Genomic DNA, 17,663 nt, shown 5'->3' with positions numbered 1-17,663 from the left:
TTCGGAACAATGATGCGGACAAATTTCAGCGAAAAAACAATGAAAAACAACAAGTAGAAAAAACAAAGAAATACATGAAATTCAAAAAAACAATAAAATACTGAAGAAATTTTTCTGATGGTGCAATTTTTTTCATCTACATTTGCTTAGGACATTAAAAAATATTTACACAAAAAATATGGCTGTTTCCAGCTTTATTTAGTGATTTATAGCAAAAAGTATGATTCATGCACCATTATGCACAAATGAGCATAATTTAGCATAAATTATTTTTTTTTTGAATATCAACTTCACAGTTTTTTAGATTACATCACAGGCAATGTGCGTGCTAATTTTCGTCGCAATCGCGTGGTCGATGGCCGAGATCTGGGGGGGGGGGGGGGGGGGGCCTAGGAGGCCCCCCTCTATCATCTACCGAAATAGCCTGGCCTAGTTAGGGTTAATAGTGAGATTCACATTGATGCAATTTGGTGGAATACAAATCTTGAGATTTGTATCGCATTCCAAATCTTAAGATTTTTGTCAGCGGGGACATAAAAATCTCACTAAATGGCATGATTGCCCTGGCGGTACAAATCCCAAGAAATCTTCCAATTTGGGGGGGATTTATCGTGATAATTTGCACCATGGCTAGCGTATGAATGCTGGAGCTAATAATCTGGAGATATATTAACATTATTATTTTTTAAATCTTTTAACCCAGCATTCAAAACACACATCATAACAGTGCATGAACGCTAGGGCGAGGGGCACCATTTCACTAGATTTCGGGCATGTGCAGTTTGGGCGACAAACTATTAAGATAGGCAATTATCGGGATATTTGTCTTCATCTGAACAGGAGCAAAAAATCCTAGTATTTGGATCGCAGTCAACGTCCCGCTATTTTGTCTGTGTGAATGACACTTTCGTGCAACAAAATATCTCTGGCTGTCCCCTTGTAAGCAGCCAGCTGCAATCTGTCAGGTTGGCCTTGCTGCGCACACGGTGTTCAACGCTCACTCTCGATTCAGAGGAAAATTTGATATGGTTACTAGTGTCTTGGTGACCCTCCCCTCTCCTGGCCAAGTGATGACAAGCTCTCCTTCGTTACAGATAGGTTTCGATGAGGCTATGTGCGGACATGCAGCTGTCCGGAAAACCCCTTCCCCATGATCCCCCCCCCCCCCCCACACACACAGAGAATGAGGTAATTTCTTTGCCATTGAGAACATCATTAGACAGTGGAGAAGAATTCCTTGAAAAAGCGTAACTCTGTAGCTTCTATTGCATTTTTCTCATTTATGCTCGATAATGACCAACGTGGGGTCTTTTTTTGTGTTTGGTTCTGTTGCCAGACTCATGTTTGTGAAGCCACCAGTCATTCACCTGCCAAAAGAGGAAGTGAAATTTAATGGAAAGGGGGGGGGGGGATAGAGTGTCTGTTATGATTATGATGTCATCTTATGTTGAAGAAACTAGGAAATGACAATCAGTCTATGCAAGTTCCTTGACTTTCAACTCTTGAACTTCCTCATTTTGTTGACAGATCATCGTGTGTGAGTGTATGACACATTCCTTGAATGATATTTGTTTTGTTTTGAAACATTTTAAAGGGGATTGTTATGCAGAGCAGGGAAATTCTGATAGAAATTTACTCAAGCAGTTACTGGGATAATGTTGGCAGTGTTGATATTATCATTACTGGGTCATCATTCCATCATTCTTCATGTGATAAGCAGTTATGGGGATGATGGTAATCATCATCATCATCATTATGACTGTTATTATTCAGGGATTAATTTCCCTTCTCGAAAATGAATAGCAATTCTAGTCGATGGACATGTATTACCAACAAAACATAAATTTATCTACATAGTGAAATTGCCTACAGCAAATTAACTTCGTATAGCAGTCATATCCAAAATGCATAGCACATTGCTATGCAATTACCAGGAAAATTATTTGCTGTTGTTATCAACATTAACCCGTTGAGGACGGATTGATTTTGCTACAACACGCATTTCCCACAGACACTTGCCCGAGTACACTCGGGGCTCGTCCTCAACGGGTTAACATGGTCTTTAACTTGATTTTTTATGTAGATTGTTTCAAATGTAGCATAATTTTGCACCTGATGAGGTGCATTTGGATGTTTATATATCAACATCAAATTCAAAGCCCTGGTAAACTTCTGGTAAATGGACAGGATGACGATTGAGTGACTGAAATCCCCATTAATTGTTCTTTAGAAGACTAGCATTAAGCGTAGACCCGTTTACAGTGAGTGAAAGGGCCAGGCCTTCGTTTCACTGTAAACGCGCAAAAGGCCAAATGCGGTACCAAAATTGGCGGTGCATTTGGCCAAGCTCCGGAGGTAGTCTCAGTGAAAAAAGGCCGGGCTCGGCCCGTGGCCGAGCCCGGCCTTTTCTCACTGTAAACGCAAACTGGGCCAAAATGCGGTTCCAAAGTGCGACCAGCGCGCTCACAGCAATAGTCGTTTGTTTCAGAGCCTTAGGCTCTGGTTTGTTTACAAGCAGAGCGCCTTGAAAGGTTTGAATTAAAAGTCCGGGCCGAGCCCTCTACTGTAAACGGACAAAATTGTGGGGCCGAGTACCGCAATTGAGGCCAGGCTCAGCCGCGGCTTGGCCTGGGCTCGGCCCAGCCCTGCACGGTAAATGGGATCATAGTGAGACCTAAGGTGTGCATCATTGAATTTTCTGAAGACTTATTATATGCTTTAAAAAAATGCAAGAATACAGATTATGTAATATTTAGATATGTGTGAATAAAGTTTGCACATAAGATCAGCATTGCAGTTATCTGCATCAAACAGTTGGTCTGTAGGTTGTTGTTGTTTTTTTGTTTTTTGTTTTTGTTTGTTTGTTTTTTGTTTTTACATATGTGTGCCGGAGGAAAGTACATGTGCTGTTCTTGTTAAAGAAAAACAGGTTCTTAGATCTTTTTTTTTTTTTTTTTTACAGCATAGATGATGAGTTGGTATGGAGAAAATGCTAGATGTTATGTTGTAAAAGACTAACTTGTAAACATACCGTGTGAGGTATCCATTCATAAGCATTTGTGAAGGAAGAGCAATGTTTTACGACGTGTTATAGTTGTTGTTGATGGTGTGATTTTTGTTTGAGGCGCAGCTTGTCACGACATGAGATACTTGTAGCCTGGGAAGCAAAGGTCAAGTTGTGTGTTTGTCGCCCCTCTTGAGTTGGACGAACATCCTCCTGCATCGCCATGGATACGTGACCAGGGAACAGGGCGGAATTATGGAGTCCCTGCCCCATGGATGGAGCCTGTTCGCATCGTATGCGTCGAGATGCAGCCATTGGCGTGATGTAAGGCCAGCTTTTGTGAGGTGTGCTCAGTCCTGAATGCTGTGCATTTAATTCTAGTTCTTCTAGTTCTTGTTGTAATGGTTTTCATCTCAATTAATGCTGAAAAAAATTAAAGCATAATCTGAAGACATACATATGAAATGCAGTTCCACTGTTTTAGTAGAGAACAAGTTGTATTACAAGGAATGAAATATTTTACCTTTTTTTTTTTTGGGGGGGGTCACTACTATTGCATAGAGCAAATAAGAATGAAAGAGCTCCTCTAAGTTGGTTAGAATACTTTGAACTGGACATCATCACGTATTCCATTGATCTTTTGATTGGACATCAGCTTTCTCTTCTAGTGTATTTGCCAACATTAATCGAAAGCCAATATTGATAAACAGATAATGAAATGACAATCCTCAAAGGGAAGTGCTTCCAGTATGACAGCTTCATGTCCCCCATGGCAGCCAAATACAGTATTTATAATGTAATTGGCTCCTATATATACCCTGGGACACAGCTCCTCTATGTATCAGCTGCGATCTCTTCAGCAGGCAGAAGAACCCTCCTTTATTGCATAGTGTGTCTACCTTTGCCCACCACAACATAGCAGCGCTGTAATTACCCAGCAAATGACCAGGGGGTGGGGTCATATAGGGGACAGCACGGCTGCACTAGTAAGGCCTTCCAGCTATGTCATATAATAATGTCAAAGAAAACTTCAAGTCCAGTGGCCCTATCTAAGTGGCTATCAGTAGTTCTAGTCATATATTACGTGGTGGCATATTGAGGGGAAAATGGCCCACATATACCCCCATTTTCATTACATGCCGCAACACAAAGTAGGAGAATCAGTTTAGAATCCTCTTAGTGTGATCCATGAAAATTGAAATGTTTGAGAAATCGCACCACCATATTTCCTAGCTTTTCTAGAAGTGGAGACATCCAATATCACACAAACAAGAGGTTTGGATTTAATAAGCCTGAATGTCAAGTCTCCTGAAAAATCGCTCTTGTGACATTTTACTTTGTTGTCGAATGTGAAAGAAAAAACAGTTGTACTCATCAGGTAACACTGTATCTGACTCTCTAATCCGCAGCAGTGCCAGCAAATATGCATAATGTGATTTCACTTTGCAATGTAACAGTCCATGGCGCAAAGCAAACAATGAATACATTTCCAAGTACCCGTGTGAAAAGAAGTAACGGGTTAGGTAAACATTTATTCCCCATGATGCACATGTCATGATCAATCTTGCGTATAGTTTTGTCTAAGATATTCACTTTGAGTGCAGCTAACCATGGTGTTTTTTTTTTCTTTTTCTATAGATTGCTTGATTGAATGTGCGACTTCCCAGTTCTCAATTCTATGGGACTATTGTAATTGGAATAATATTTAAAAAAAATTGTCAAATACTGAATACACTAAAGAGTACAGTTATATGGGTTTGTTTGGCTCATATGATTATTTCATTTGTTTCAGTGTACGATGCTCGATTGTAGAAGTTTTGGTTGCACTGCAGTTTTTATATCTAGTATCATTTGTGTATTGTAGCATCATTCGTATTCTCTACTCGTTTGACAATCTTTTTGCACGTCATGAAAGTTTTCTTTTTTTGACAGTGATATGTCATCTTTCATGATACTGCTGAAGATGAGATAAAGGCAGACCTTTTTTTTTGTGCTCAACTTCATTTTGGATGCAACATTTTGTGATAGAACTGTACTGTGGCTTTAATGAATGCTGCAATCTTTTTGTCTGTTGACCTTGGTGGTAGGGAAATATCAGCTTAGGACTGGCAAGGCAGCTTGTTAGTTACTAGTGTGGGATATTGTCTACATGCACTACCTAGAGATAGGGCTGGAACTTGGTAGAGATAATAGCTTTTCAGTGGTATTCAGGTACACTCAACATGGTACAGCCTATATAATGCAAGTGTTCAAGTCAATTACACAGCTCACTACATACAATTCGTGTTTATATGCAACTTTGTGCTGTGTATCACAAGTTTAGGGGGAAGGAATCCCCCACCCCCTCCCCATTAAAAAACAACAACAACAACAGCAACACCAAAAAAAAAAAAAAAACCCACAAAAAAACAACAACTACTACAATACAACTTTTTTGGATATCTTTGTTGTTGTTTGGATTGATTCATCATATTGTAGGAACAAGAAATTGTAACCTACACAATACTGCTATGCATGATATTTTATTAGAAATCATTTCAGGTATTTGATTACCAGAATTTTAAAAATTATTAGCCTTAGGTTGTCTGAATGCTTGTGCTCACAATGGTGTCTACAGAATGTGTTCTGCAAGACATTACGTGATGGAGAGGGAAATTGACAGAGGCTTTTCCAGTGCTAAAATTGAATTCCGAATTTGAAGCAGATACTCGGCTTACGAGGAGCTACTTGTGTACTGCCTCAGCCCATGGTGTGTCTGTGAATATTAGCAGCAGGATAATGAGATCGTGGAGACTATATGGACACAGTAACTTACACCAGGAGACCTCCATTTCATGAAAATGTGCAGGTATGTGCATTATACTTGGAAGTGGTAGTGTGGTTGAATGGTAAAACATTATGCAAGGTGCCACCAGCACATTGCCCTAGCTTTAATTCGATCCTGCTATGTGCAATAAGACAACATGCCATTGTGCATGCACGTCAAGGTGCGGCTGTGTGGGAAATGGTGCCGAAAATGCTCAAGGCGGTGATTGCAATGTGCTCATATGTATTCCTGTGCTTCGGGGGGGGGGGGGGGGGGGGGGGGGGGTACTGCAAACATCCCCTTCCGAGAAGGCAAAACATCTGGACTATTGGTACCAGCCCCTCCCCCTTGCGAGATATCAATGTACCATGTGCACTCATTTGTAATGCTAAGTCTATTCAGAATATCTAGTATATGCACCATCACACTTTTTATTTTGTGGGAGATACATTGTGGTGGGTCTGACTGCTCCACCTGCTTGTCAAATTGCATGAAGCGGCAGCAGATGGAGAAACCTTGAGTGCGGCATCTCGGTTAGATAAACCGAGCATCGTCAGCCAGTCTCCAGTGGCAGTAATAGGTAGAAAAGAAATGTTGCCAACTTTTTTTTCTCTTTGTTTGTGGTGCTGAGATGCAGGTTTTTTTTTTTTTTCCTCACAATGTACAGTCTAGTTCATCACTGGTGTTTTTGAATTAGTGATTGCACGTTAACTGACCTGACACATCCATCTTTCATTTGGCGAATTCAGTAAACAAATGTCCAATTTTCTGATCTTTACTCTGCAGAAAACTTTTGGGGTTCATGGAGCCAGTAATAATATTATTTACTTTAGTGTGCCTGGATTAATGCTTCTTTTGCACAAGCTATCACTGGTTTTCTAAAGTGTTTTAATTTGCTTATAAATACATCATTTGGAATCAGATCCAATTTTTTCAAAGTTATGAAAGCTATCATGTTCGTGGTAATTTTGGACGATTTTTGATTATCAGAAAAATTGTTCACATTCAAAAAGCACATTTCACAATATCCCATCAAGTCCCTGGATACAATTTGCTGCAGAAATTATCATGTCATTACATTAGCAGCTTTGAAATTTATAGCATAATACTGTATGCCCTACTGTTAGACCATAAATGTTTGTGTGCATTGAAATTTTGCAAATTTTGCAAGAGCCTAGACTTGCGACATTAAAATGCAAGCGAAAGTTCTTTTCTACACTGTAACGAATGTGATGCCAGTGGCAATTCGTAAAATGTTATGCCGCCCCCCCCCCCCAAAAAAAAAAAAAAATTGTCATCGGCTCAAATTTGCAAAAATTTCATGCCGCGAATATTTCTTGCTAGACAGTATTTTATAAAAGGTCAGATAAGAACTGGGCAAGATTGCACAAAGTCACATAGATATTTTACCCCCACAATTGATGCTATAATCTTTTTGTTTTGCCCATTTCAGCATCAGTTATAGATTTAGGGATTAAGTTGGATCCGAGATGACGCAGAAAGAGCTAAATGAGATCATTTTGCAGAGCTGACGGGTGAAGTGCGGAATTTTCTCATGTCGAGAAATCTCAGGTCCTCTTGGATGTGGAGATTGGTGCAATAACAGATCTTGTTTCATGCGATCATCCCAAAATTAGCTACTCAGCAGTAATTACTTGCTGCTTGGGCCATCAGCACTGGAAGGGATTTTGGATGCTTTCAGATTGGCGAAAAAAAAAAAAATGCTTGTAAACGTGTTTTCGCAATACGTGCCATGTCATAAAAGTCACAGCAGAGAGCAAGCTCACGTCATGTTTTTCCAAAACTGAAAACTGATTTCTCAACTCATGTTTTGGCGGTCTATGGTCTGGAGGCATTTTCAAATTGAGTGTTGCTGTTCCCCGAGTTCATGTATGTCTGTAACCTCAATAGGTAATGGGATTAGACAATTCTGTTATTTTTGCTGCCAAAAAAACAAAAACAAAGCCCAAACAAATTAATTTACAATCAATATGAAAACTATTAAGCATGAAAGAAATATATGCTTTTTCATTCAAAAGAGCCTGTGTTATCAATTGCATCAAATTGCTTATTTGTGAGTTTTCACCTGCTGAAATTATGAAAAGCAAATAGAGGTATCATCATAAAAGCCAACCTGGTTGATATTCACAATTTTGAACATGACTAGAAGCAAGAGTTTCAAAAGTCTGGAAAGAAAGGGAAAGAAAATCAAGTCTGTAATGAGATCACTTCATGTATTGTGCATATCTTCAGCAAAACTTGGATGCTTTATAAACTGAGCTGAGAGGAGCACATTTTCTAGCATGAGTAGCACAATTTTCTAACATATTGAGCTTATCACAGGAGTTTAGGTGATTGACTCAATTGCTGTATTGGGTCATTGGCATATTAAGGATGCAAAAAAGAAGATTGCACTTTTTTTTTTAATAATGGCAAGCAAATATTGATAATTTATTTTAATAACTGGCAATAACAATTAACCCCCTTCTTTTCTGCAGAATAGTTATTGAGAGTGAGTCAAGAAGCATTTTGTCGGCTAGTTGAAAGACATAAAGACCACCTTGTGATTGAAACCAGTGCAAAAATGAAATCCCCTCTTCATCCCCAGTGCTATGAAATATGCATGCTTGCATGCATTGCTCTGATAAGTGAAAGTGGCTGGTGCACTGAGCCAAGAAAATATCACCACCTCTGTTCTTGAGTGCTCTGTACGGGGCACATAAAGCATGGATAATGGAAATCGTCCCGAGCGGTTCAAGTTAATGGCTGGTGGAGAAATCATCTAACGAAAGTGATAATTGCTCTTCGATAGTTTAAGTGGACCTAATTGCTCAAGGTACAAGATAAAGAGGTCCAACATGAGATTTTGTTTTATCTGTAGTACCATCATGCAGACATGCTATCAGTGCAAGAGATAATTTGTTTGTGCTGGTAGTTGTATTGTAGAGAGGTCTTTGTTTCAGCCTTTGGCAGCTACAAATGCTGTGGTCACTGGTTTATAATGTCAACAATGTTTAAAAGGAAACTACTGCACAAAGAGTGTGAAATGAATACAGAAGGTGACGCAGATGCATCTGATCTATGGTAACTCTAGTAAGTCAGAGCAAATGAAGCAATATTATGACCATTAAAGGGGAATTTACCCGGAATTGGCTGAAATGCATTGTATGTAAAAATCGTTTGGATTTAATGAATACAGAAATGCTAGTAATACACATTGGTAGAGATTGTGGAAAATCGGGCTATCCATTCAAAAGTTATGAATTTTAATGTGGTGGTTCATTCTTGCTGAATAAGAAGACTTCAAAAAGATTGTGATATCATAGTAGGACAAGAATAAAAGGAAGATTTAAAAGAATTAAAGGGAAGCAGTCCTGAGATTTTCACTGTACTGATAATTAAGAAGAGTAAAAAATATAAACTTTCACCAATTTATACGCTTGGACATCAAAAATTGTCTCCGTACGCGATTTTTGAAAAATAATTCCTGCAAGCGATCGTGAAAGAGCCGGCAAAAAGATGCTACGTAGTGCATGCCCTACTCACCAAGTTGACAGCCGTGCCTCTAAAAACCAATTTAAGTGTTCAAATGATTAGTTGCAATTTTATCATATAATGTGAAAGTTTGTGGTTTTATAATTTCAAACAAAATATTTCAAGCTTAGATATATATAATTTACGAAAAATTAATATTGTAAACATAAATTTATATGTATTTTTAAACCAAATATACCATGAACTTGACATCAAATAGGCACGGTCGTTTTCTAGCTTCCGTCCGTGTTGCATACTTCTTAGCGTAGAAACCACTCTCGCGCGCAAATCCTTACCATACCAATGTATACATACACAGTACATTCGACTCCGTCCAGTCAATTTTGGCATTCAAACCGAAGATAACCTGTGCATGAGAGAGTCGAATTCTTAAGAAAATATTGTTTGTATCTCAATATTTCTGTAAGTAGTCAGATAATCGCCTTTCCTCGAAAAAAAAATATGACGTGAGCCGGGAAGGATAAACACAGGGGGTCGTAGGGATATGATTTCGCTCCACTTTGCCGTGCATGTCCAGTCGGCACTGGCAGCAGCTAGCTCAGTGGCACTGTACTGCAGTCCAACCCCGGCTGCAGGCCCACGGTAAATTAAACATAGCTAGCCACTTTCCTTACCTCTCTACGCTTTTTTCCCTCGGTTCTCTTCGAAGTCGATGCTCGAGGTGTTTCTGTTTTATAACTCATGTGAGCAAATGGTCCGGATTGCATCTGGTTTCAGGAGTTTTCTCGGTTTATAACCGAGGGCCACAGCCTGCCGGTCCACGTAAAAACATCGCTTCACAAATTGTCCACGCACAGGTAGGTCACAACACGATTTCGAGATTTTGTAGGCCCTAAGTTTCTTATGTTCAGCATCGTTGTACCGATATTTCCCAGCCATACAGCTCACCTTTCACGATACTTTTGTTGTTCTGGGACGGAAAAAAGGATTTTCCTGGGAAATTTTCTGCACGATTCGAGCAAAACTACTGATGTAAGATAGCCTGACCAGACGACGCTGAATGCGGTTGCCCCTGTAGTGTACTAGCAGGCCTGTGTAGAATCGTTTCTACCTACAAATATGTACGTACATTGTACACTCTGTACGTACTATAGAACATGCATGAGCGGCGACAGGTAGGGCTGCAGCTGCGCTTGAGACTGGAAAATTGCGAAGGGCAAACCGCGTACGGGGTGCGTACGCGTATCTACCGTAGATCTACCGTCCACACGTGCGAATATAATACACAATACATACACACACACACACAAACACACACACACACACACACACACACACACACACACAACGTAGAAACAATGTCAAATACGAGTCGGAGTAGCCGGCCACCGACGTCTTCATGCATCCCATATCCGGGTAAACTAGGGAGCGTACGGATAACGAGCAGAACACGGCTGGGAAGAGTTGTGCATCGACGACGTATGACTCTCCGCCAAGACTTGCTCATTAGCATATTCACCATGCAGAGTCACACTTTTTCAACCAAAATGTACGAGCTTATTTGGTGATTTTAAAGTTTGTTTTTGGTGAAAGTAGTTCATTGGAGGTACCAACAACAACATATTTTTTTAAATTTCGTGAGGACTGTGTCCCTTTAAACATATTTTCATTTTTCTAGCATAATGAAAGAACACTTGACTTTACCTCTTTCAGAGAGCAGGGGGATGATAATACAGCGTACCCCTAACATATGTATGTCAGTAACTAGTTGAAGGAATGTGTACTTTTGATACGAAGTGTACTTTTGATATGAAGTGCATTTTTTTTTTGGTGGAATTATCTTTGTTGTACCTTTATATCATTGCCCAACTGTAGCATCTAAATTTGATGCAGTCTTATCCAGCAATGGCTGCACCAAAACTTCACAAAATCATTACTTTTGAACAGATTGTCCAAATTTTTCTTCTTCAAACTTCACCAATGTGTTCTACTAATATTGCTGCATTTACTGCATCATCATTGTATATTTAGGGTAAACTCTCCTGAAGTGCATCTGTTCAGGCATCCTGTCAGCTCCTTGCATAAATAGTACATACAAATATACCAGGCCTGAGAGGCTCTGGTTGAAACTATGTGCATGAGGTGACTTCAGCAGCACTATTTTCTGAGAGGCGCAGCCTCAAAGAAAATAGTGCTACTGAAGTCACCGAAGGCACATAGTTTCAACCAGTGCCGCGAACAATGGCCTGGTATATTTGTTTTATATCCCTCCCAATGAATTAAAGAGTAATTGACTGCTGGTATTCTGTAATTTATCCTTTTTTAGGACATCTTGCTTCACTCTTTTCGAGAAGATTGACAGGTCAATCATGCTTGGGATCGTGGAAAGCAGCTAGTACTAGGGCAGCTCGTACGCGTATCATGAAGAGACAACTGCGCGCTCAGCTGCTAACGTACTCAGTGTACTGTACTGCTGTATGTACAACGTACTTTGGTAAACATGCGCAAACTGCAAACTCAGTACGCGCTTCATGCATGCAGAATACGCTTATCTGGTCTGTCAATCAAGTACGGTACGTGTGCTCGAGCTGATCAACGATATGAGCTGCAGCTTTTATGTTTTTTATCATCTTTCTAGCGTTTTCTAGCTGTCTATACATGAATATGAACTATCCTTTGCTGTTGAAAATGCAAGTATAAATTCGGGTAGAAAATTCAGTAATGGCAAGTCTAACTACATGTAAGATTATTAGGCACGAGCAATTAGCATCGAGTGTCATCGTAAATTTGTGTGATTCGTGTTGTACTTCTTGTAATTAGGGTTTCCATAAGGATCAGATTACGGGAACTACGGTTAGACAGGTAGAAATAGGCTTAGCTATATCTAATTTACACTAGAAATAATTAAGCAGGCCTAGATCTATCTATACCATGCCTACTACTAAATTATTGTCAACATCTTTTGGGTGGGCCGCTCGAGTTTATGAACTGTGAGACCAAATTTTAAAGGTCCAGTTTACCTTTGGGAGCAGTGATTTAAAAAATGTTCAAGATATCACATTTGATGCATATGTGTAGGTCTGTTGTATCACAAAACATCCTACCATATACAATTTTTGCAATAAAGCCTAAAATATGGGGAGATATTAGCATTTTTCTCAATAAACCATAACTGTATACGGTTTAGTCTGGAAGCATTCTTATTATAACTATTGTTCACATTTTGTGTATTTAACAATACTTAACATCGATTATACGGATTCAAATTTTTACAGTGGTTGTTTCTATCCCTAACTCACATTTTAGAACTATTTTAAAGCACTAATGTTGGGTTTTTGTTTCATCTGCAAATGGTAAATTATGCCTTTAAGCGGCGAAGCATGATCTCCCCCAAATTACACATTTTTACAGACAGTCCTACACTGGGATAGGCATAGACACCACCTCGAATCTAGCATACCGTAGTTAGGGGATCATACTTTCTCATACATGGCCCCAAAACTTTGGAACGACCTTCCAGTATCTCTATCGGGGGTCTAACTTAGTACGACACTCATCTTTAAAACCTGAATGAGGCCAAGATCTACGGACAACGGTAGGCCTACGTCGTAAAGATCTCTAGAATCTATGTTTAGAGAGCTCATGTTTGCTTATTGTTGTTGTCTAAATGATCGCCTACTCTGTTGTAACATAATATTCTATTCCACAACGCCATGGGCATCTTTTTAGGTAGAATGATGGCTTTATAATAGTCTCTGAGTCTGTTATTTTCTCTAACGTTACACGTATTGAGCGTATTACGGTGTGCCATACTCATTCATTTGTACGTGAAAATCCACTGTGTGGTTCTCGCGAAGCGAAGGCGCTGCGAGATACCCATTCATTTGTACATGAAATCTTTCGCGAAGCGAAGGTGCTGCAATACCCATTCATTTACACGTGAAATCTTTTCGCACCGCGACGCGAAGCAAAAAAGGTGCGAATTTCACCAGCGTGATGTAGTTTTTTTACTATTTCCCTAGGGAGAATAACGAGACGCGGATTTGTATGGCAGAATTATGTTTTGTTGCTTTCAGTGCTCTCGACCAATCACAGGACGAGAAGCAATTTGTGAGGGATATAATTTCTGATATAGTGGCAGTAAAATAGTCTTTCCTGCATTGTACTCCATATCAATTTACACTTTAATAGTCACATTAGAGTAGTCAGTTCCAATTACCTCTGGGGATCCACATGTATCAGATAGCTTGAGAGCAATACTTGCAGGCATTTTGAGTCTACTTGTAAGCATGCTATGGAGGTAGTGGATGGGCATGGTGGTGGTAAAAGAAGTGACATGTTTCATGTTTGTGTTGTGTCATATCCCATTCAGACTGACTGTAGACTTTTCATTGGTTATCCATTAAAACTCCCATTGATTTTAGCGGGGAAGAATTTTGCTTGCCATGCCAATGAATTTCTCCGGCTGGATTCCATGCCTTTTGGCAAGTGAAGCCTGGAAAAAAACAACAACATCGCAAGGGTGAATGTTAAAATGTGAATCCATGTTTATATTGGCAAGCTTTGTGCTTGCATCACCACAACAGCAAGGGGCATAGAAGTACTGTGCCCTTTAGATGCTGGAAAAGCATTGCTCAGATTTGTTGCTGGGGAGCTGTTCTCACTTGTGTCTTTGCAATAAAACACTGCTTAAACAGCTCCGGGTTCACTCATGTTTTATTAGTGTTTTTAATGGGAGTGCATCAGAGAGAGAGAGAGAGAGAGCCTTCAGACTGAAGAAAATTCAGAGGGTATAGGCTGCCGCCTACCCATTAAGAATTTTCCAATCTGAAAGGGGTATGTGATGAGCATTTAGCCAAGGAGTCTTAACTGCAGAAACCACATACGTGTATGTACACTGTACCTGCTGGCTGTGGTCCATATACAGGCACCAACTCAGCTCCCATCAGTGTTCCTACATATGCTGTGTTTTGATCTACTTTTATTCTCTGTCTTTTAACATGTTGCTGGTAGATTTGTCATCGTATATCACTCTTTCCTATTCATACAAAACACTAATAGTTTGTGTACAGTTTCAGGACATGCTGAATGAATGAGTGATGACAAATTAGAGATTTGCCTTATTGGCTCTTCGATTCATCCTGAAAAAAACATGGAGTGAAGAACCCTGTTTTCAAGGAAACATTCTGGTACAGTTCCTTTAAAGCCAACATTTGATAATATGAGTAGCAGCGGTTGGTTCATGTACATTATAGTAAAACTTTTACCACTTAGGGAGTGGCAGATATGTTGAGAAGTTAAGCAGACCATTACTGTGCCTTTAAACCCTTCATCCACTACTCCGCATATCCATTGGCTGGCTTTCTTTACTGGTCTGTACACCTGTCCATGAAAAGAAGACATAGGCAATGCACTTAATACCTATTGCAGCACTTCACGGCCTTCAGATGTGACATTGGCATTGTTTCATCAAGGTTGATAAAATCAAACTTAATTGCCAGAACTTTTAGTGGAAATCAGCCACATGACATTGTATGGCAAAAGTTACAGTGAACTTCATGGGGACATTAAAGGTGAAGGGAAACAATGTCAAGCAGTTATCATGTTGCACTCCCTTCTTCTAGTGCCAAGATCTAATGAGAGTCTGTTTGATTATGAAAATGGTATTTTTGTATTTCATTTCCAGGTACTAGGAATTCATTTCTTTTTTAATTTCCTAATTATATGTTAATTTTGCACCAGACAAGAATACCTAATCAAGTGACATGAAAAAAAAAATATTTTGATTCATAATTAATATCTAGTATTGAAATACAGAAACCAATTATACAATCAAATCAAGTCCAATTCAGGGTCGTGTTATCATTAGGCGTTTTCACATCAGCCCTATAAAAATCCAAGCTCGAGATATTTTTTAATTTCCCAAGTCAGAAAATAGCGCGCTATTTCGAAACATCGGGCTGATGTGAAAACGCCTTTTGTGAATGTGATACTAGAATTCTGTGTATATGATAATGACTGATATGTATTCATGTTGACTCATAAGATTGCAATGTCCTTGCGAACAAAGATGATAGTTACGTGTGCAGGAGATGTGTGGGAGCGGCTCTCTCCAACCCCTTTTTCCTCTCCCGCAGGCAATACTGGAAGAGCGTGGGAACTTTCACAAATTATAATACCCCTCCGAATGTATTAGCATGTTATCATTTCCATGGTAGTTCTGTCAAGTGTGACATTCACAAGAATTCTCACTCTGTGGATGATCTTTCATTATGTGTACATTACATATTCGAATTGATTACAAATACTTAAATTCTTGTTAAGTCCAAGCTGTGCAATTCATTTTGTATGTAGTTCCATGTTTTGTTTGGCTCAAGAGTTTGCAGAGCACTTGGATGTGGAGATGTAGAAAGTCATTACACTACAATTTTTACTAATTACTTATTCTCACCGAGAGCAAGAAAGAGGGATGGTAATGTTTCTGTATCCATTTGGACATAATTCTTTGGACTGGTCCCTCCTGTTCGATTTGAGATGAGCTCCACGATGTACGTCACCATTAATATTGGTGACTGAAACGTGTGCATGGCGTTTTTCACAGCTGCCTTTTTGAATAGAAAGTGTGCAGCCAGACACTGAAAGATACCCAGGGCATGATTAAAACATACTCCCACCGGTGATCAATTATGGAATGATTGCAAGTGAGTCTCTACACAATGGTCCTTCCCATTTAAATGCGAGCTGTGTGCATGCCGCCTGTGTAGCTCACCAAACTGCATGCCTGGTCTCGCGTGTTAGGGGGAGAGAGTGTGGTCGTGGAGATGAGTTTGGCTCCTGCGCTCAGATGCCGGATGTCAGTGGTCTGTCGCCATGGAAATTCGCACCCGTGCTCATCAGGGCATCAAAATTGGGTTGTGCTTGCAATAGCTAGTTCATCAACATTTGCATTAGAGGAAAATTCAGGATTTGTGACTGATTTTGTTTGTTTTTTCTTCTTTTTTTTTTGGGGGGGGGGAAGGGGTGGTTGGTTGGGATGGGCAAGTTCTCTTGAGCTCCATCCCATTGATGAATGTTCAGTTAAATCAAGTTTAGCAAAGCACTACCTGCCAGAAGCCATAATAGTACGCCCCAATAATGTACCACACAAACAAAGCCTCATGTACACACACACACACACATGCACACACTTGTTTCAATATATTTGCTGTAAAACATTGTATATTCGCGGCATGAAATTTTCGCGAATTGGAGGCGACGGCCGTTTTTTGGGCATGACATTTTCACGAATTGCCACTGGCGTTCAATGCATATAGTATAGACAAGAACTTTCGAGTGCATTTTAGTTTTGTGAATCTTGGCACTCGCAATATTCGTGAAATTCAAATGCATGCGAACATTCCTGGTTTTACAGTAGCTAATATATTATATGTGTGTTTATATCATAGACAGAAGGAGAGGCAGGAATTGTACAGCTATATTCAGAAGTATTACATGTCTGCAGCTTTCTATATGAGTCATGAATTGGTGTAGTTAGGAAGGAAATGTTCTCATTGTTTCTCAATATTGCTTTCAACCTTTTTATCTCCCCTTTGCTTCCATCCTGTGTGTGGATCTCTATTCTCCGTCTCTTTGGATGGCTTGCTTTCGACACTGCAGGTGAGTGACAATCCCCATCCTCAAGTGAAAATAAAACAAATATAAAACAAAACAATTTTTTTTTTTTTTAACCTGTCAAATTTTCCTTTAATCTTTCTTCAAGAAGTTTGAATATCGATTTAAGACTGTAAAGATTGAAATTTTCGCACATTTCACACAACAAGAAACTAGCTTGAAGATAAAGGCACGTGAGTATTTTTGCATGCCATATGTGGCTGTAGTTGGATGTCTTCATTCCACGGAATTAAAAAAGGAGTGAAACTCATCTTACCCTGCCAAACGTGAAAAAATTACTCCTGCGAAAATATCCACTTTTACAGTAGAGGAAAGTATATTATAAGCTCATGTACATGCGCGCGCGCACACACACACACATATGGTATATGCATACATGTACATGTATGCTGTACAGTGCAAGTTTATCTTTAATGTCTTTAATATATATGAAAGTCATTCAATAAGTTGAAGGCAATGTGCACAGTATATTTTGATGACTAGCTCTCATGCACTTGAGGAAGTACATGCTTAAAGTACTTCCAAAGAATTTCTTGGGTCCAGACTGTTTCCCAGGCTGCAGTAAGACAGTCTCAATCACTCATGGCATTTTTCCAAGTGGAGAATCAGATGTATCAGGATGTGTCGCTTCTTGGAAATCGGCGTAACCTATTTCCGCGTTCTTGAATGACACGAGTCAGCCCTCTT

General features: G+C 39.6%; 1 protein-coding gene across 1 annotated transcript in view; it reads left to right on the top strand.

Annotated features, from left to right (window-relative positions):
• Nucleotides 1-17,006, top strand: part of LOC139725452 (cGMP-inhibited 3',5'-cyclic phosphodiesterase 3A-like) — a 53,413-nt gene extending 36,407 nt beyond the window's left edge. Inside the window, exon 2 of the mRNA XM_071636526.1 lies at nucleotides 16,962-17,006. Coding sequence (XP_071492627.1) covers nucleotides 16,962-17,006 — 45 coding nt within the window. The remainder of the gene's footprint in view (nucleotides 1-16,961) is intronic.
• The last annotated feature ends 657 nt before the right edge of the window (nucleotides 17,007-17,663 follow it).

Source organism: Diadema antillarum, unplaced genomic scaffold, assembly GCF_040938485.1.
Source record: "Diadema antillarum isolate AM-2024a unplaced genomic scaffold, OU_Dant_1.0 seq00000041_RagTag, whole genome shotgun sequence".
Taxonomy (NCBI): Eukaryota; Metazoa; Echinodermata; class Echinoidea; order Diadematoida; family Diadematidae; genus Diadema; species Diadema antillarum.
The sequence above is the reverse complement of the archived record's forward strand: the minus strand, read 5'-3'. Positions and strand labels throughout refer to the sequence as shown.